The sequence below is a fragment of the Microcebus murinus genome, chromosome 7 (assembly GCF_040939455.1).
Source record: "Microcebus murinus isolate Inina chromosome 7, M.murinus_Inina_mat1.0, whole genome shotgun sequence".
Taxonomy (NCBI): domain Eukaryota; kingdom Metazoa; phylum Chordata; class Mammalia; order Primates; family Cheirogaleidae; genus Microcebus; species Microcebus murinus.
In genome coordinates this window covers 56,755,472-56,776,130 of record NC_134110.1, presented here as the reverse complement: position 1 = coordinate 56,776,130, position 20,659 = coordinate 56,755,472, and the positions used below count along the sequence as shown (strand labels likewise).

At 35.6% G+C, this 20,659-nt stretch overlaps 1 protein-coding gene across 8 annotated transcripts in view; it reads left to right on the top strand.

Annotated features, from left to right (window-relative positions):
- The window catches only part of OXR1 (oxidation resistance 1), a 438,511-nt gene that overhangs the window by 344,975 nt on the left and 72,877 nt on the right, over positions 1-20,659 (top strand). For 2 of the 8 annotated variants that reach the window (XM_012784247.2, XM_012784242.2), the window contains exon 1: positions 11,274-11,629. The exons of 4 other annotated variants lie outside the window; for them this stretch is intronic. In XM_012784247.2, the coding sequence (XP_012639701.1) occupies positions 11,431-11,629 (199 nt within the window). In that variant the 5' untranslated portion in view covers positions 11,274-11,430. Of the gene's footprint in view, positions 1-11,273; positions 11,630-11,729; positions 11,923-20,659 lie in introns of those variants that run through there. 2 more of the 8 variants (XM_012784249.2, XM_012784243.2) reach the window with 2 other exon arrangements.

Genomic DNA, 20,659 nt, shown 5'->3' with positions numbered 1-20,659 from the left:
TATTAGTAGTTAAATTTTTGATGAGATTTTAGGTTAGAATTATTAGAAATAATTTTCCTTCCTTTGCTTTGTATTTTTTTAAAGGCAATAGAAAAATGGAAAGAAAAAGAAGGAAAAGAAAGGGTAAAATAATTTGGGAAGAATCTAAGTCTATTGCTAATTATTAGATATAATACATGCTATATAACTTTAAAATGCCTAATATTAATAGCTAAAATTAATATATTAAAATAAAGCATTTAATATATTACAACATTACAATGTTTCATTTGTCAGCTTTTTAGGTTAAGTATCAAAATTCTCTTCAATTCACACAGCAAGTTGTAGCAACCTGGGAAGGCCTGTTATAGAATTAATAGAAGAAAAGAAGTGGAATAAGGGCAGAGAGGAAAGGTCTAGAAAGATGGAAAGACAGAGGGAAGTCTTACTTCATGGCCATGCATGCAGTCCCAGCTGTAGACATACAGTCTCCACTACAACCCCACAGAAAGGGCAGGCAGGAAAAGAAGCCTATGGTAGAAAGAGAATGAGAATGTTTGTCTTCACAATGTGACATTCCTTTTTGGGGATTCTGATTAACTATTATCCCTAAAGATTTTTAAAGCTTTGTTGAGTTTTCACAACTTTAGGCATAATTGGCCATAACCCTTGGCACTTGTTCAATGAGCTGGGTGAAATTGATCCCAAAACCCCAGAAGCTGCCACATTCCAGGTATGGAGTATTTTGGGCTGTAATTATATAATTGTAATTACAGTCTTCAATAGGATATAAAAATAGTACTGAACTAATTCTATGGTAAGTTGGTGTGAGTTATTATGACCTAAGTTTCAATTATAATTCTTAATGATGGTATTGCTGGGTCCTCATTTGGTTTGAGTGCCATGCAGTGTTTTTCTGACAAGTGAGGGAGTTAACACTTTTTTGACAGTTTTCAGAATTGAGAAAAAGTTTCTTGGTTTTTAGTAAGATTTTTAATGACTATATCCAGGATTGGTATCTACTAGAGGGGAACTTTTAAAAATCATGATTAGGCTCTTTCCCACTCTGTTGAAAGGCTATATTAAATCTTTATCATACACTTTTCAATGGTGTGATCATGATTGTATGCAAACAACTTATGCTCTTTCTCCCTGTCGAAATTTGGACACAGGTGAGAGTCTCATATTTGATAAGGATTTTGAATGCTAGCATAACTATTGGGTAACCAATTTGGCTATACCAAGTTAGGCTTTAGGTTTACTGAAAGATGTACCGATTATATCATAGATTCATTCCTTTTCTTCTCAACACTTGCAAAAACCTTTTTGCTTCAATCAGTCCACTTTATTGATTCTATCAGTGGTTTCAATTATCACACTAGAAATTGGAATGCTATCATTTCTATCCCATAAAATAGTTGCCAGGTAGATATAACATGATTACTCCAGCTTGACAAAATTATTTTTCATTCTGCTCTTTCAAGATGCAGGTGCTTTTTATGAGTCTGTTAATATGGCTAGCCGTATAATGTGGACATAGATCTCACTTTGCCATTTTGCTTAAAGATTTGCAGATGCATCATACTCAAATACTTCAATGTGTTTTGGTTCTGCTTCCAATTTAAATCCCATGTTATTCATAAGATTTAATAATTTTATCTGTATTAAAAGGTATTGTCAAAAAGTAATGAATACAGTGTTGTAGCTACTTCTAATAGTTTTAGTGAGCCAGGAAGTATGCCAGGGAATGGTTATTAATAGAAAATCCCTTTGATGTTATCTTCACAAAAATCTAAAGAAGTGAGCTTGAATTGAGAGAGCTTGGCATATCTTAACTTACATTATGACTGATAGAGATGGGAGCTGGGGCAGGAACAAAAAGATTGAGAAGATTGAACATTAACTAGGACTTTGGTCATTAGCCAATGTAAACCAACAAATCAGAGAACAGTCCCCGTAAAATTTGAGTAATTTAATTCATCTATTAAGAAAAAAATATTACAAACCAATGATTTTGGTTAATCTGGTTCTGATTCTTTTTAGGTTACTGAATATATCATTATTTTTGTATAAAAATAAAATTAGAGGAATTTTCTTAGGTTTCATGTTATTACTTTTCTGCAGCTCATATTTTTAGCAAAACTGTCTTACTTAAAATTTTTGTATTTGAGATAAGTCATCAATATTGCTTTAAATAGTAAATATTGCATTTTCATTGTTTCCACAAACAAAAGAGCAGTGTTCCCTTTAAGAAATGGTGCCAGAGGGGCAGAATTTCTTAAAGCATTTTAAGGAGTTATTGTTTGACTAAGTAAATAACGTACATATACTAGTGCACAGCATTCCAACTAATTAACAAGGTGCTTTTCCAATGAGTTTTTAGCTTCTTCCAATTTTTTTTTTGGAAGTAAATGTGAAATAATTTAGTTAAGTACTCCAGCAACTAACAATAACATCCTTGTTCAATAAATTCAACTCTGGAGCTGGAAAAAGAATGAAGTAGATCTCATATGAATTGATATGAAATGGTCTCTGAGATAAATGAAGTGGGGTAAAAATATTTGTACAAAACTGTGAGCACAAAGTGTTCCCAATTGTGTTTTAAAAAGAAAAGTTTACACACACCCACATATACACATACTAACATATATGTATATGTATGCATACAAAATTTCCAGAATACATACAGCACTATAGAGGTTGATTCTGGAAGGATATGAGAAATTTACTATCACATAGCCTTCTGTACTAAACTTTTTGTTTTGTTTTGTTTTCCCATGTGCATGTATCCAGTTATGTACTGTCTTTTTAATTTAAAAATTGATCAAATCTTATGTGCACATATGGAAGTAATATTCATTGGGTGTTGGGCAGGTGGTGAGGTAGAGGAGGAGATAGGTAAACTCACACCTAACTGGTGAGGTGCATGCTGTCTGCGGAATGGGCACGCTTGTAGCTCTGATGGGGCGGTGCAAAGGCAATTTATGTAACCAAAGTGTTTGTACCCCTGTAATATTCTGAAATTTAAAAAAAATCTAGTAAAAAATAATTTCCACAAGACCAGAAATTAGTAAGCAAAGAAAAGGTAAGGTAATTCTATTTTTCTGGGAAACACACACACACACACACAACACACATACATACACACACAAAAGACCAAAAAAAAACCATGGTCATTGTATTTGAAACTTAAGGCAAGATGATAACATTTATCGCTTGGTTAATGAAAGACTGTGTTAGGCCTTCACAGGGATTTTTCCTGATAGGAAATTCTAATTACCTGTCAAAAATATTTTAAAATTAGGTACACTGAATAACAAAATAGTGAATAATGTCTTCATTATCAGTTCCTCACACAATTATTTCTTGCATTGAGCTTCAATAAAAGTCAGAATATAACACTAAAGGTATAATTTGATAAGGTATTTTGACAGAAAGCATGGTAGCTCACGTTTACCAAGGACTTAACATGTTCCAAGCACTCTTCTAGGCACATTGCTTGCACAGTGTTATTTAATCTTCCTAACATCTCTATATTATACTCTATTTTATAGGTAAGGAGCCTGAGGGACAGAGAGGCTAAGTCCGTTGCTTCCCATCACACTGCTAGTAAGTGGAGGAGCCAGGACCTTAAGGTGGACTCAGGGCCTATGTTCTTAATGATGAGGCAATGCTGCCTTAGGTATGCTGACTTCAGATGGCCTTAGTCTATATGGGGATAACTCTTAAGAATGGATCAGATGTTTCTTACCGATAATTGAGAAATGCAGTCTATCTCAGATGTTTTTTGGAAGTAGCTGGCTGACTGACAGTCAACTCGACATTGGACAGTCTAGCAACCTTCTAGAAGATAGAATGGGCTCATTGAAATAAGGTCCTTTTCTTTTAACTTAAAAAATCATTTTTGAATAGGTGGCACATGCATATTACACACACAATGAAAATTAAAGCTCCCTGTCATCCAACCCTAAGCCAAGCCACCCAATTCTCTCAGAAGGCAACCACTTACACACAACAACAGCTTATTACTATTAATAGTTTCTTATATATACACTAACATAACTATTTTTTATATATGTGGATAACTACATATACTTTATACTGTTTTCAAAAATGAAAGCATACCATATACAGTGTGCTGTATCTTGCTTTGCCCCTTAAAAATATTTTGCAAGATTCTTCCATAATCTGTTACACCAAGAACTGTCTAATTGTTTTTATTGGCTGAGTAATATTCTATTACATGGACATGTCCATGTCATACATTATTTAATCATTTCTTTATTAGTTTCTATTTAGAATGTTTTCAATATTTTGCTATTATAAATAGAAAACTGCATCATTTCATATGTCAATAGGATGAATAACAAGAAATGAGGTTCCTGAGTCAAAAGGCATGTGCTTTAAAAATGTTGATAGATTCTGCCAAATAGCCCTATACCCCTCTTCACTCCCCTACCAGGACATAGGTACACATTCTCAAGGTATGAAAGTGGCAGTTTTCAACCACTGTCACCAAAATGTTTTTAAAATTTCTGCCCTTCACCATTCTGATAGAAGAAAATGGTATTTATTGGCAATTATTTGCATTTCTCTCATTAGGAATGAGGCATTTTTCTTTTGTCGCTTGTGCTTTCTGTGTCATCTCTAATAGTCCATTGCCAAATCCAAGATCATAAAGGTTTACCCTATGTTTTCTTCTAAGAGTTTGATAGTGTTAGCTCTTACATTTATGTCCTCGCCCCATTTTGAGTTCATTTTTGTCAGTGTTGTATGGTAAGGGTCTAATCTTATTCTTTTGTATGTGGATATATATGGTTGTTCCTGCACCATTTGTCAAAGACATTATTTTTCCCTATTAAATGGCCTTGGAATCTTTGTTGCAAATCAGTTTTACATAAATGTAGGCATTTATTTCAGAACCTTCCATTCCATACTGATCTGTATGTCTATCCTTATGCCAGTACTACAGTTTGGATTACTGTATCTTTGTAGTAAGTTTTTAAACTTGGGAAGTGTGAGTTTACCAACTTTGTTATTCTTTTTCAATATTGTTATGGCTCTTTGGGGACCCTTGTAATTCTATATGAATTTGAGGATGGGCTTTTCCATATCCATAAAGAAAGACAAGGAATGGACTGAAGCTATAGATTTATTTGAGAATTGTCATTTTAACAATATTAAGTTTTCTAGTCCATGTATATAGGATGTCTTTCCATTTATTAAGGTCTTTTTAAATTTCTTTCAACAATGTTTTTTAGTTTTCAGTATACAAGTCTTGTTCCTCCTTAGTTGGATTTATTTCTAAGTATTTTAGTCTTTTTGATGCTACTGTAAATAGAATTATTTTCTTAATTTCACTTTTGGATTAGGGATACCTTTTTGTAATGTGTCTATCTGTAGGGTGCCTATTTGTAACGTGTATATCTAAAAATAATCTCTAATCACACAAAAACAACTTGTGCTGTTACTGGTGATCTTTGGGAGTATAACATCAGCTTGAAAGTGCCATAGAATTAGGGTCTCTGTGTCTATCCTAGTGCCTGCTAGGCATTTGCTAAAGGCTGAATGAATGGACTGGATGAGAAATTGCCAAGTAGTGAATTTGTGTGGAAGGGGAACAGAGGCAGCAAATGTGGATGGATTTTCAAGAAATTTAGTGATGAATGGAAGGCTTAAAAATGAATAAAAAAATAGACCATTTCCAGGATAAACCTGAAACTAAGCCATAAGAAAGACTCAATGATTTCAAAGAATTGAAATCATACCAAGTATGTTCTCTCACCACAATAAAATTAAGTTAGAAATCAACAAAAGAAGGAAATTTGAGAAATTCACAAATATGTGGAAATTAAACAATATACTCTTAAATAACAAATGAGTCAAAGAATAAATCATAAGAAAAACTGGAAAATAATTGGGGATAAGTGAAAATTACAATACAATATACCACAACTTATGGGATAGGACAAGTGAAGTACTTAGCTATAAAAACATATATTAGAAAAAAACAAAGATCTCAAATAAATAACCTAAACTTCCACCTAATAAAACTGGGGGTAGGGGCTGAGGGAAGAAAGTAACACAAAGCAAGTAGAAGAAATGAAATATTAATAGTAAAGACTACCATAAAAGTTAATGGAATACAAAACAGAAAGACATTACAGAAAATTAATGAAACCTCAAGTTGGCTCTATGCAGGGAACAATAAAATTGACAAGGCTTTAGACTGACCAAGAAAAAAAGGGAGACAACTCAAATTACTAAAATTAGGAATAAAAGATCTGAAATCACTATCAATCTTACAAGAATGAAAAGAATTATTAGATTATAAGAGAATACTATGAACAACAAATTAGATGGCTTACATTAAATGGACAGATTCCTAGAAAGGCGTAATTACCAATACCAACTCAGGGAGAAATGGAAAATTTGAGTAGATAAATTAGAAGTAAAAAATTATTGTGAGTAATTTAAAATATTCCCACAAAGAAAAGCCCAGGCCCAGATAGCTTAAATAATTAATTCTACTAAATATTTAAAGAAGAAAGAATTACTACAACCCTTTATAAACTCTTCCAAAAATTAGAAAAGAATGGAACACTTCCCAACCATTATAAGAGACCAGTATTGCCCTCAGTACCAATGCAAGATAAGGACATTGTATGAGAAGAAAATTACAAACCAATACATTACCTATTATGAACATAGACATAAAAATCTTCAACAAAATACCAACAGACCCAATCTAGCAACATATTATACATTATTCCTAAGTGTTATCTATCTTAGGAATGCAAGGTTAGTTTAACATAAATATTGAATAATGTAAACACTACATTAATAGAATAAAGTACAAAAAGCACATCATCACTACAGAAGCAGAAAAAGCATTGGGCAACATCCATGTATAATAAAAACCCTCAAAAATTAGGAATAGAATGGTGCTTTCTAAATCTAAGAAAGGCCATCTACAAAACGCCCACAGCTAATATCATATTTAATGGTGAAAGACTAAATGCTTTCTCTCCATATCAGGAACAAAACAATGATGTTGGCTCTCACAACTTCTATTGAATATCGTACTAGAAGTTCTAACCAAGGCAATTAGGCAAGAAAAAGAAATAAAAGTCATCTAGATTGCAAAGGAAAAATAAAGCTGTCTTTTGTTTTTATTTACAGATGGGCATGATCTCATATATAGACAATCTTAAGAAATTTACTTAAAAACTCCTAGAATTTATGAGAGTCCATTAAGATTGTAAGACACAAAATCAGTATTCAAAAATCAATTTTATTTTTATATATTAGCAATGACAATCTAAAAGTCAAGTAAGAAAATAATTCCAATAATAATAAAATAATTCACAATAATTCCAATAATTCCAAAATAATTCACAATAGCATCAAAAAACAAAATACTTATGATTAAATATAATAAAAGAAGTACAAGATTGTACACTGAAATGTACAAAACACTGCTGAAAGTAATTGAAGATTTATATAAATGGAAAGACATCCTTTTATTCATGGAAGACTTAATACTATTGGTGTTAATACAGTATGAGAATATTTCCCCTTTCTGATCTATGGATTTAATGTAGTCTCTGTCAAAACCACAGCTGACATTCTTCCTTGGAGAAACAGACAAGTTAATTCTAAAATGTATATGGAATGCAAAGGACCCAAAATAGCTAAAACAACCTTGAAAAAGAACAAAGTGAGAAGATTCATACTTCCCAATTTCAAAAGTTATTCCAAAGTTATAGTAATCAAGACAGCACAGTACAAGCATAAGTTTAGGAATAGAATTGAGAGTCCAGAAACAAAATCTTATATTTATGGTCAATTGATGTTTGATAAACACATTAAGACAATTCAACGGGGGAAAAAATCATCTTTTCAATAAATGGAGCAGAGACAACTAGATAGTCACACATAAAAGGATGAATTTGGACACCTTCCTCACACTAAACATGAAAATTAACCCAAGCAGAACAAAGACATAATATAAGATATAACAACAAAATTAATTTAAAAAAACCCTAAGAGTAAATCTTCATAACTCTGGGTTAGGCAATGATTTCTTAGCTAGGACACAAAAAACAGAATGATAAAACTAAAAACTAATAAATTTGACCTCATCAAAATTAAACTTTTTTTTGCATGTTGGAAGACACAATTGAGTCTCAGGAATTCTACTCCTAATGTATATACACAAGTGAAATGAAAACATGTCAACAACAACAAAAAATTTAGTTTGTAACAACATTATTCATGATAACCACAAAGTAAAAACAATCCAAATGTCCACCAACTGATGAATGGATAAATTAAATGTGATATACCCATACAATGGAGTGTTATTTGGCCATAAAAAGGAAAGAAGTATTAATGCATGCTACAACATGAATAAGCCTGAGAAACATTATGTTAGCCAGACCCCAAAGAGCAAATATTATATGATTCCATTCATATGGAATGTCTATAAAAGGCAAGTCCGCAAAAACAGGAAGTAGATTGGTGGTTGCCAAGGGCTACAAGTGGAAATGGGGAGTGACTACAGATGGATAGGAGGTTTTTTATGGGCATAATTGAAATATTCAAATATTAGATTTTGGTGATAGTTTTACAAGTGTGTAAATATACCAACAGGTGAGTTGCATACTTTTAAGAGGTGAATTTTATGTTATGTAAATTATATATTAAGAAAGCTTTCTTTAAAAAATGAGGCAAAGGGTAGCTTTAGAATCAGGTATGGTATATAAGGAACCTTTTTCATTTTTAAGGATGAGAGGGATTTATGTGGCTGATGTAGGTAGGGTATGAGGAAAGAAACTATAGTGGAGGAAGAAAGAGAATACAGCAGAGAGGAATAATAAGGCTAGCAAGTCGCAGACAACATAAACCAGACTATCAAAAGTAAATTTGGAGGAGAGGCACGGACAGGACTAAGGACCTCCTTCCTTCTATAAGGAAGATAAGAAAAGGAGCTTAATATAGATTGAAGAGAAAAAGGAAAGAAAAGTGAGTGTTCATATTTGATGGCCTATGATTTTCTGGATCATGTAGAAGGCAAAGTAACATGTTCAAGTGATGTTCAAGTGATCAATTTGATAACTTTAGGAGAATGATGACAGTTCGGACAACAAATGGAGACAATAAAAAAGAAAACCTGTTATATGAATAAAAGGATTTCAGAGACATTAGTGCTCAGCTGAGTTTAAATCAAAATATGTAAGGCACTCAATCAAGGTGTTATACATTTTCTCCAGCAGCCCTAGCCTTCCATGAAATAGAAGCAGAAAAAAACTCATGGGCTAAGTACCTGTAAATCTGTACGTGAACTGAATGCAGGTTCTGCTAAGGTTGGATGTAAAAATGCAGATCTTATAAGTTATAAAAAACTCAAACACTATTTGGATATGCTTATCACAAAATAAACAGTGAATTTTGAGAAGATGTAAAACATATCTTAAAAAAAGAATTTCAATTTAGTTAATCAGGATGAGACTTAAATCATTGAAATTCGATTTATAAAACTTACTGAGCCTCTTGTAGAACTTCAAAGTGGTGCTAAACATGGTAATATTTCCTTATCAGGTGGAATTCTGAGCAATAACCTGGAGCCACTTACCATGTGTCTTACTCAGTTCCAGATGCTATAATAAAGTACCATAGACCGAGTAGCTTAATAACAACAGAAATTTATTCACAGCTCTGAAGGCTAGAAGTCAGAGACCAGGGTGTCAGCATGGCCAGTTTCTGGGGAGGACACCCTTCTGGGTTGCAAACTGATGTCTTTTCTTTATATCGTCACATGGCAGAACGCAGAGAGCTCTCTGGGGTCCCTTTTATAAGGGCACTAATTGCATTCATGAGGGCTCTATCCTCATGACCTACTTACCTTCCAAAGGCCTCACCTAATACCATCTTACTGCAGTTAGGATTTCAACATACGAATTTTTGAACTTATGAATTGGGGGAACACAAACACTCTATCCAGTCATGATCTACCAAATAAGTACTTAGGAAGTACACAAGGAAGTCTGCAGAAGTTCTTTCCCAAGCCACACTCCTGAAAACATGGATGATTGCTGGATATGCAGATTTCTAGGCCCCTCTCCCATAAACACTGTGAATTAGACAATCTGAGGGTGCAGCTAGACATTCTATATTTTTAACCAGGTATAAAGGTGATGTTGATGTTAGAATGGTGAAGTTCATCCAACATAGTAAGAATTTAATCAACCAATTAAAAAAACAATTAAGAAAATTTTATGTGATAGTAAGGATAATCTTTAGTAGTTTGACAAAAGCTTAATATTAAGTTCCTGATTTTCTGGACTTCATTATTTGGAATAGGTACTTCTGCAGCTTCCTAATTAATTCAAATCTTTTCTTCAAATACATTAATATCCTGGTGATTCCAAGAAAAAGGGGTTTACTTATTTGATGCGTGGCAAAACTAAAAGAGGTATAAACAGAAGTGAAAGGAAGAGAATAACAAGAATAATCGGATCTTACAGGAAACAAAATCAGGTAATAAATATTGGTCAAAACTCTGCTCTTTCTCTGCCTATGTTCTTCGCCATTAAATGAACTAAAGGCACACTAAAGCCCTTCTTTAATTACCTTGCCTTACAGGACTGGATTCATGGAATGTCAAACACTAAAATCAGTTCATAATGCCACAACAAACTTAAAATATGGCTATTAATTCTTTGCTTTAATTATGATTGAATATTACGTTAAAAAAGTCTTCCCCTTCCTCAAAAAAAAAAAAAAAGAAATTACAAACTGCAAAAGTTTTCTGTGATTGTGCCTCCCCGCCCCCCCCCCACTGCAACACGCACACAAACTTTTTGGCACTATTATTTACAAACCCCTGCAAGGCTCCCAAATTCCACGCACCTCCAGCAAAGCCTCCCCTCGGCCACTTTTATCCCCGACTCAGCCCTGAGGCCCCTGGGGCCGGGCGCCCTTTCTTTCCCCCGCAGTCCTGAAGGTCTGCTCTGTCCCGGACGGGGCGGGGCGGGGCAGGGCGGGGCAGGCCTGCTCCACTGGAGCCGGAAAGGTGGGGGGGAGCGGATAGGACCGGTCCAGTTTGTCCCAAAGTCGCCAGCTTTCCGACAATGAGTCAACCACAGGAAGAATACGACTTTTTTCAAAAGCTAAGTTCTGCCTGGCTTGTCTTTTGAAAGCAACAAGAAAAACTTTTCAAAAACTTTGCCCATCTTCTGCTCCCCCAGCGCGTTGTTTCCTGGTGGTCCGGCCCCGGGCCAAGAGAGGGACGCCCCTTCCCCCGCCTCCTGTGAGGCGCTGGGAGCCACCTCCCCCGGGTCGGGTCGAACAGGCGGGCGGGTGGGCAGGGGAGCTTCTTGTGGTGGCCGCCGCTGAGGAAACCGTAGACCTCCTCGGCCCCTGCCCCGCGGCCTGCCCCGCGGCAACATGGACTACCTGACCACCTTCACCGGGAAGAGCGGGCGCCTTCTGCGGGGCACAGCCAACCGCCTGTGGGGATTCGGGGGTGGCGGCGAAGCCCGGCAGGTGCGCTTCGAGGATTACCTGAGGGAGCCCGCCCAGGGGGACCCCGGGTGCGGGTCACCGCCCCACCGGCCCCCGGCGCCGTCCAGCCCGGAGGGACCTGGTGAGCCCACCCTTCTTTCGCCTCCTGCGCGGCCGACCCGGGCTGAGGGCTGGGGGGAGGCGGCGGCAGTGGCGCTGCCAGAGGGTGCGCGGCCCGGCGTCGGCAGGTGTGCCCGGGCCGGGGACCCGGCGACATGGCCCGGTGGCGGCGGCGAGTCGGGGTGAGGAAGAAAGGACTCGTTCGGCTCTGGGGAAGGAAGACTTTCGACTGCGTGGTACCTCTTCCTGCTCTGCTCTTCCTGCTTTCATCCTCCCCTAGACTCGATTTTCTTTACCGCGCCAAGTATTTCAAGGGTATAAATCCATTATTTTTTTTCCCTCCCACGAGGAGGTGAATATTGAACCAATTATGACGTCCGTGTTTTCAGTCTTTGAGAAATTAAGAACACCGTGGCTGCTTTGGTTTTGGTTTGGTCAGTCTTTTGATTACATACTTGCCAACTGTTAGGGTTCACTTCCTAACTTAAAAAGTCCAGACCTACTTTGGGAAAGAATATGCTTCACTTCCACTGGAACCTAGTTGGTTTTTGCATTGTGTACTTCGAAAGGCTGCATGTTTGTCTTAAGGTGGCAGAACCTAGAAACTTTTTCTCAGTTACTGTTTATACCGAGTGTTGTGTTAGTTTTCTTTTCACAGTGGCTTCGTAGTATTCTTTAAAATAACCCGTCATAATGGCATGATACTGATACTTTTCGGAATGTTTTCAAACGCTGCTGAGCAGGTGTTAGCATAATGCATATGTTAACTTTTCCACTGTTCCTTGGCTTCCTTTAACTTAATAGGTAGCAGACCTCCTGGTCATATATATTTTATTTTTATTAGCTGTTTTAGTATGTGTTTGGGGGTTATGAGAATAAATATATGAGCATTAGAGAGTTTAAAAAATAGAGATAAACACAAAGTGTATAACATCGATCCAAAGCTCTGTGTCCTGCCAGTCATTTTAAAACAGTAAAACAGGACATCTGTTGATCATTGTGTGTAGGTATGTAATTTAAGCTTTGAAAAAACTTGAATATTAAAGTCTCATTTTAGCATGGCCTCTTAATAATTTTTCCTCACTTTACATAAAATATCTTCTATCTTCAGAATTCCTTTTTATGGAATTAGGAAATGAAAAGGGGAAGGGGGTACTTTTTGTTCTGTTCTGAAGGATGCTAATGAGTTGCAGAATCCTCATAAAAAGTAGGATCAGGGATGAGGAATGGAACTTTAAAGTGTTTGAATCAAGGATTTTTAAAATGAGTTTTCAGTTGCCTAGCTGGAAACATTTGGTATGTGACCAGCCTCTAGACTTTTGGAGAATTCAGAAATATGTGGGGTAACTTAAATAGGAAGGAATAAAATTAATATTTTAATGAATATACCTAAACATATATATCTTTTTCATTCACCTGTAGTCCCAGCTACTTGAGAGGCTGAGGCAGGAGGATCCTTTGAGCCCAGGAGTTCAAATCCAGCCTGGGTAATGTAGTGAGACCTGTCTCTTAAAACAATGAAGAAACAAACAGAAAACCCCAAAGGCATGTTTGGAACACACAGCTGTATCTGACACTTTCCTTCAGATTTGTAGCTTCAAAAGCTATACAAATTCCTCTTCTATGGAAGCTGCCTTATGAATCCATTGCATATTCTTTAATATTCATGGTGCTCCTGTATCTCTGACAGGTTAGAGAGGCCTTGTGATGTCCCAGTATGACCACAGTCATACTTTGGGCAGGAACGTCCTAGCATTACCTTCCTGAAAGAATTAGGACAGGTTACTTAATCTCTTTGGGCCTATACTTTCTTGTATGTAGATGAAGTTGGATTTGATAATCTCAGAGATTCTGAATTCTGGAGCATTTTCATTTGGAGTGGAACTAGTGAAAATAATGAGTGATGAAGCCACAAAAAATGGTGGTAAAAGCTTTGTAAATTTATGAAGCTATGATACAGACACTGAAGGCATTTTAAGAAATAAGTGCCCCAGCAATCATTTGATCACCCCCTGCCAGGACAGCTTCCTAAGTTTTCCTGACTTTTGAGTGTGTATATGTATGTGTGTGTGTATGCAAAAAAAAAGGTTCTTTATGAATTTCTAGTTGGTATTTGTTTAAAATATGAATCCTGTTTTTGCAGCTACTTATCAGATGGATTTTGGCTCTAGGGTTGTTCTTTGCATTTGTGTCCTTCAGAATGAGTATCTGTCAGTCTGTTTGAAGGATTTCTTCTGCCCTTTCTGCTTGTGACTTATACTTATTTTAGTTTTTATAACAGCTGCTTAAGTTTCCTGCTATTATACTTTCTTCAAATCTGTATAAAGTCTTGTGTATTGCAGCATTTCTTGTACAGACACTTCCACATTTGCAGATTGACTGCATTCCAGGAAACTGTGATCTTGCCCCTCACCATATCATGTTCAGTAATGATGTTGATAAAATAGTTTTACCATTGGCAGGTTAAGGACAGACCAGATAAAACTTCTGTCAAATGTTTCTGATTGTACTTTTTTTATAAACAAACTACTTACTGGACTGTTAGTGTTTTTCCTACCTTTACTCTTTTCCAAGATGGCTGCTTTTGCTCTTACCAGCTTTTGGTGTTTGCTGGCTCCAACATTATAGCCCTCTCAGGAAAACCATAACTGAAATTTAGTATATTAAAGACTGTATCACACCATTGATCTAGTTAATAGCAATTACAAAGGAAACATCTTAGGATATAATGCTTATTCCTGCTCAAAGGGTACATTATTGATTTGATTAAAGCATTTTTTTTTTTGCATTTTCAGTTTAGCTCTTGTGTGGGGGCATGAACATAACCCATATTGTATACCTTTTAAAAGTATTCACTTTACTATATTATATAGTAATTAATAAATATGGATATTTATCAGACTCTCAACTTACTGTAATATAAGCATGACATAGTTTTTGTCATGAACTGTCCTATTATGTCAACCTTATTTTCCCACTGGACATCAGTATCCTTTAAACACAGCTCTGCTCTATTTAAATTTTCTTTTCTATTTTTCTTTTTTAAGACAGGGTCTTACTCTGTCACCCAGGGGGAGGGCAAGAGTGCAGTGGTGTCATCATAGCTCACTGCAACCTCAAACTCCTGGGCTCAAGCAATCTTCTTACCTTAGCCTCCTGAGTAGTGCATAGGTATCTACCAGCCACCATGCTCAGCTAATTTTTTTATTTTTTTGTAGAGATGGGTCTCCTTTGCTTAGGCTGCTGTTGAACTCCTGCCTCAAGCAATCCTGTCTCAGTCTACCAAAGTGCTGTGATTACAGGCGTTAGTCACTGCACCCAGCCTTAAATTTTCTTTTCAACTTCTTTTAGCAATTAAAACAGTATCTGTCAGTTACTTAAGACTCAGTCCTTCCATTTTAAAATTTCAATCTCATATTCAATTTAAAGCTCTACCTATCTCCCTACCCTTAGTTCCCTTCCCATTCCAGGTTAGATTTAGAGTGGGGGAGAGGTGTGGTCTGGCTTTCACAAATTCCCTCCTAACCCTTCCTGTTACATAACTCTCCTTTGACATTGGGTTGTGAGAAAAGATAGAAGCAGGGGTCCACTTTTCCATCCTAGTCCTCCTCCTTTGCCCCATGGTAAGAGGATGATAAAGGTAGATAGCAGTAGTGGAAGTAGTGATGGAACCAGTTCTGCTAAAATAGCTACTCCTATATAGAAGTGCTGACCTTATTAACCAGCAGTTCTTTCAAGTTTGAATGTGGACCATTTTTAGCCTCTTTTAATACCAGCCATAGAACTTGGTTGAAAATTGTAGAACTGGGCACCTAAAACCATTCTGCTTCAAAGCATATATATTAGTATTTGTTTGTGTGTGTATAAATACAGTTTATGAAAAATAAAGTGGGAACATTATCACCTGAATTATTTTATCTTTCAAGGAAAAACTATTAGTAATAATATTTCTTAAATTGAATGGTCATCCCTGATACTTCTATTTTATAATTTTGAATTTGAAATATTAAGGTTTCTTTTTACCTGGGTATCTTTGCCTATCTTTCTATGTGCTGAAATATTTATTGAATTATTTAATAATTGTGACTGTGAGGGCATACAGAGCTGAATTATTACTGAAAGGTTCACATAGCCTTCAAGGAGCTTATATTATAGGAACAAAACAAGAAATTGTATTTTCTTGACTTGAGGCTTTGAATCACAAGCTCATTAAAACAAATTTTGGGGAAGAATATCACTTTAGGGTTATACCAGGAAAATCCTATCTGATGAATATACATACCTGAAGAAGAGTTCAGAAACCTGAGATTGATAATCTTGTTACTGGTTCACATCTTTTTTTTAAAGATGGAGTCTTGCTATGTTGCGTAGGTTGACCTCAAACTCCTGGGCTCAAAGTGATCTTCCTGCCTCAGCCTCTTGAGTATCTGGGCTACAGGCATGTGCCACCATGCCCAACTCACTGGTTCACTTTTATTTTTTAATTTTTAAAACATTTTTTGTAAAGATGAGTCTTGCTATATTGCCCAGGCTTATCTGGAACTCCTGGCCTCAAGAAACCTTCCTGCCTCAGCCTCCCAAAGTACTGGAATTATAGGCATGAGCCACCATGCCCTTCCAAAGAGCATATATACTTTTGATAATCATGGAAAGTAAGTAAACCAAGACATGGAATAATAATATCCAACACTTACATAGTGCTTGCTGTGTCTTAAGTACCAGTTAACCATCAGCAAGAATTCTATGAGGTAATCAGTATTAGCATTTTCATTTTACATACGAAGATGCTGAGGACCATGAAGGATCCTGTCTAGTTGTCAAAGTAGGCATTGAACAAGACATTTATAACTGTGATGGGTGTTATGGATAGAAAAGTAAACTATGTTATGGTGTATATAATGGATTTCTAACTGAATCTGGGGCGTGCCAAAAAATCATATTTTCCTTGGGCTGGGGTAATGGCTGTTTCAGTAAGTGAGATGATGATAATGATGACAATTTTAATAGTAATAACATCAATAGTAATACTACTTAAATATCCCAAATCCAAAAATCCAAACTCTGTAATGCTCCAAAATCCAAAACTTTTTGAGGGCTGACATGATTGATGCTCAAAGGAAATGCTCAGATTTTGGTGTTTGGGATTTGGGATACCCAACAGGTAATGCACATATTCCAAAATCCAACAAAATCTGAAATCCTAAACACTTGTGTTTTTAAGCATTTCGGATAAGGAATACTCAAACTGTAACAAGAATAATAGCTTTCATGGGTCAGGCACTGAGCAATAATAAAATTAAATAAAATACTGTTTTTGTTTAATTCTAATAACCCTATGAGATAAGCACTATTATTCCATTTTCATTATGAGGAATCTGCTACAAAGAAAGAAATGAAAGATGCAGAAATCATGTGGGTGTTAATCTCAGTATTTCCAACAGTTATAGTCCTGTGAGTTAGGGAAAATGTGAGAAGGATGGAGAATTCTATCACGTAAGTATTAAAGTTAAATTAGGGTTGTAAAGGATAGAATGGATTGTCATTGAAGATTCTTTAGAGTTAGATAGTAAAATGACAGCGGTGAAAGTGTAAAATCCAGTGAGGGTTGAGAAAAGTTAGATGTATTTTAGGTTGGAAATTGCTGGTTCACATTATCTGAAGAGTTAAATAATGGATTATTTTGAACCCAGGAAAGACCAAGTGCCCCTAACGGACCTGTAGTACAACTGACCGGTACAGTAACTATTTAAAACAATAAGAAAACCCAAACAAAAAAAGCCCTCAGTGTTACTTGGAAGATAACCCTAGATGGCCTGCAGTCTTAGTCTCTTTTATAAAGAAAGGTAGGAGGGAGAAGATAATCTCTGCTTAATAAACTACCTCATTCTGATGGTAACCCCCACTAGTTTGAGTTCATAATATTGTTTACTTAGTTCAGTGGTTCTCAGGCATAAGGGAGATTTGCCTGTTCTAAAATTGCTGCTCATCTCACAGGATAGCTGCCATGAAGTCTTTTGTATTATCTGTGTTACAGGACAAGACTCTTAGTAGTTGAGGTTACAATGAGGCAATGATTTTCAAATTTTAGCATGCAACAAATCATGACCTGAAGAGCTCATTAAAAAACCATTTTTGGACCCCTTCCCCAGAGTTTCTGATTCTGTGTATCTAGGTTGGGCCTTAGAATTCGCCTTTCTAACAAGTTCTCAAGTAATGCTGTTGTCCCTTGTCTGGGAACCACACTTTCCCTTGTCCATAAGTTAGAAGTAAATATAGAAATGATGAAATTTATTAGGTGCTTATATTAAATGCTTAATACTTACTATTTTTATTTTAAGTTTAGGAGTAATTAATGTATTTGTTCGTTAAAGTATTTGTTGTGTTTTAGAGAATTAGGCCTATAAAATGCATACAAATTAGCCTTGTGAGTGTAATTTAAAATGCATACTTGTGTAATTGTTTTTTGACTTGGGTTTTAAGTTGAAAGGCCCAAGAATTTGGCTAAGTGTAGAAGCTATTGGAATGTTTAAGAAAACTTAACATTCAAATTTAAAACTTTATTGTAATGTATTTGTTAAATTTAAGTTCTTAGAAAAGTTTACTTGTTAGAGGCATTTAGAGTGCTTAAAATAGAATGTAATAAATTTATAAATGCAGTTTAGTACAGTAAGTCTTCACTTAACATCATCCATAGGTTTTTGGAAATGCAGCTTTAAGAAAAATGATATATAGTGAAAGCAGTTTTACCATAGGCTAACTGATATAAACAAGAGTTAAATTCAGCTCTTACCTCAGATTTCTGGTCACAAGAACATCACCAAATATCTAAATAAAGACCAAAGACTCTTCTAATATTAAACATTGAAATAAACATGTACTATCATACATTTAAAAAGGATTAATAAAAACAAGTAAGGTAATTATTTACCCAATTATTCCAGTTCAGGATCTTGGGCAGGAACCAGCCCAAGAAAAGATGCCATTCCATCCCAGGTTGCACTGACACTTTCACACTCACTCAGACTGGGACAATTTAGACACATTAGTTAGCCTAAGGGGCACATCTTGGAATGTGGGAGGAAACCAGAATACCCAGAGAATACCTATGCTGACATGAGAAGAATTTGCAAACTCCAAACAGTGGCCTTGGCTGGGAATCAGTTTTTTTTCCATAAACGTTATAATGAAATGATGTCAAACGAAACAACATTATTTGAGGACCTGTTGTGTATGTAAGAGAATCTAATTATGCAAGTTTATAAATAGAATTATTTAAGGATATTTAATTTTTTAGTTTGAATTGATCATGATCAGTTATCAAAAGCACCTTAGAAAGTATGTTAAAATTTACTAGATTTATGAGTATAATGCACTTTATAGTTGATGGTGTTAGGAAAACTAGGCTTTTATATTTTTAACACACTGACTGCCAAACTAGAAAAAAAGATCTTTTTCCTTGGGGCCACAGTATTTTATTATTAAAATAGAATAAAAAATTCAAAACAAAATGATCCTTTCTAATTTAATGAAAAATTTGTTATTTTTTATTGTTTTCTGTGCGTGAATTATATGCAACTTGAAAAATAGTTCATGTGGCTTGCAAGGTAGAAACCTGTGAGTTAGATATGCTTCATGAAGCCCTGAGCTCAAAACTAGTGTCAGCTAAATATAACTTGCATGGCAGTTAAGGTGTTAATTTCAATGACTCAAACATTAAAAAGTAAAATAACTGCAGATAGTTTTTTTTTCTCTGTATAAAGGTCCCTTTTGTGGCTACCAGCAAACTTATATTCAGAGACTTAATAAGTTTTGTTCAATGGGTGATACTAGTACAAAAAAAGAAAAAAGAAAACGTGTTTTAAGGTCAAATAAATGGGTTAAAGAAGGTCAAAAATTCGGTTTTGTTTTCTGGCAGTCAATAAAAAGAGAGAAATGTAATCAGACATAAGTCACAGTGTACCTAAGATAAAGGTAAACTTGTTGCTTAGGTAGGCAGGAGAAACACAGCTATTCCTCATAGTGAGAATATAGAGAAAAAATTCTTGTGGAATTCTGTAGTTTAGTAACAAAAAATCCTCACCATCTTTATAGTAAATACAGGTTCCAGTTTCAAGAATCTTATTTTTTAAAACACCATTCTTTAATGTAGTTCAATGGTATAACTCTGAAATTCAAATAAGTAAAAACAGCTATGTACAGGGGCAAAGCAGTTAATTCAGATATTCAGTTATCAGATGGTCTGTCTCTTTCAGATGATAAACTATAGATTTTAGATTATATAGTCAAGATGCTAGATTTTAGATTTTCTAGAGCACTACTATTAAATAGAATTGTTATGATAATGAAAATGTTCTGTATCTGTCATGACCAGTATGGTAGCCACTAGGCAAATGTGGCTATTGAGCACTTGAATTGTGGCTAATGCAAAGAAGAACTGAACTGAGGAATTTGGATTCTGGATTCTGTATCCGTACTGTTCAATATGATAGCAACTAGTATTAAAGGAAAAATTATTCAATGATACTTTTTAAAGCATACTAAGACTGACTTTAATTCAGGACTATTGCAATAGATATGCGAACTATGACAAAGGGATTTTGTAGTGAGGGAGAGAGATTGGGATGAACTCCAAATGCAGCACAGGCAAGTTGGAATCTATAGCCAAGGAGCAGAGTAGGAATAGGTGGATGGAAAATTACTTAGAGGTAATATTAGGAGTAATGGGGATTCTGGCTAAACCTACTTACCAGGATTTTTGCTGAAGACAGGCCAAGGTAATCACTTCACCTGATCAGATGTAGAAGGTGATGAGATATCCAGGGTGCAGGCTACCAACTAACCAGACTTTGCACGATTCTTGCTAAAACTAGGTATTAGAAGGAAGTGCACACATAGAACTAGGAGATGGTTCAAGAGCCTGACTAAAGTTTGGGCAAACAAAAAATCTTTGCTACTAGGCACTTGTGGCTATTTTAAATTAATTAAGTAAAATTAAAAATTCACTTTTCAGTCTCAATAGCTACATTTCAAGTATACATGGTAGCTCCATGGC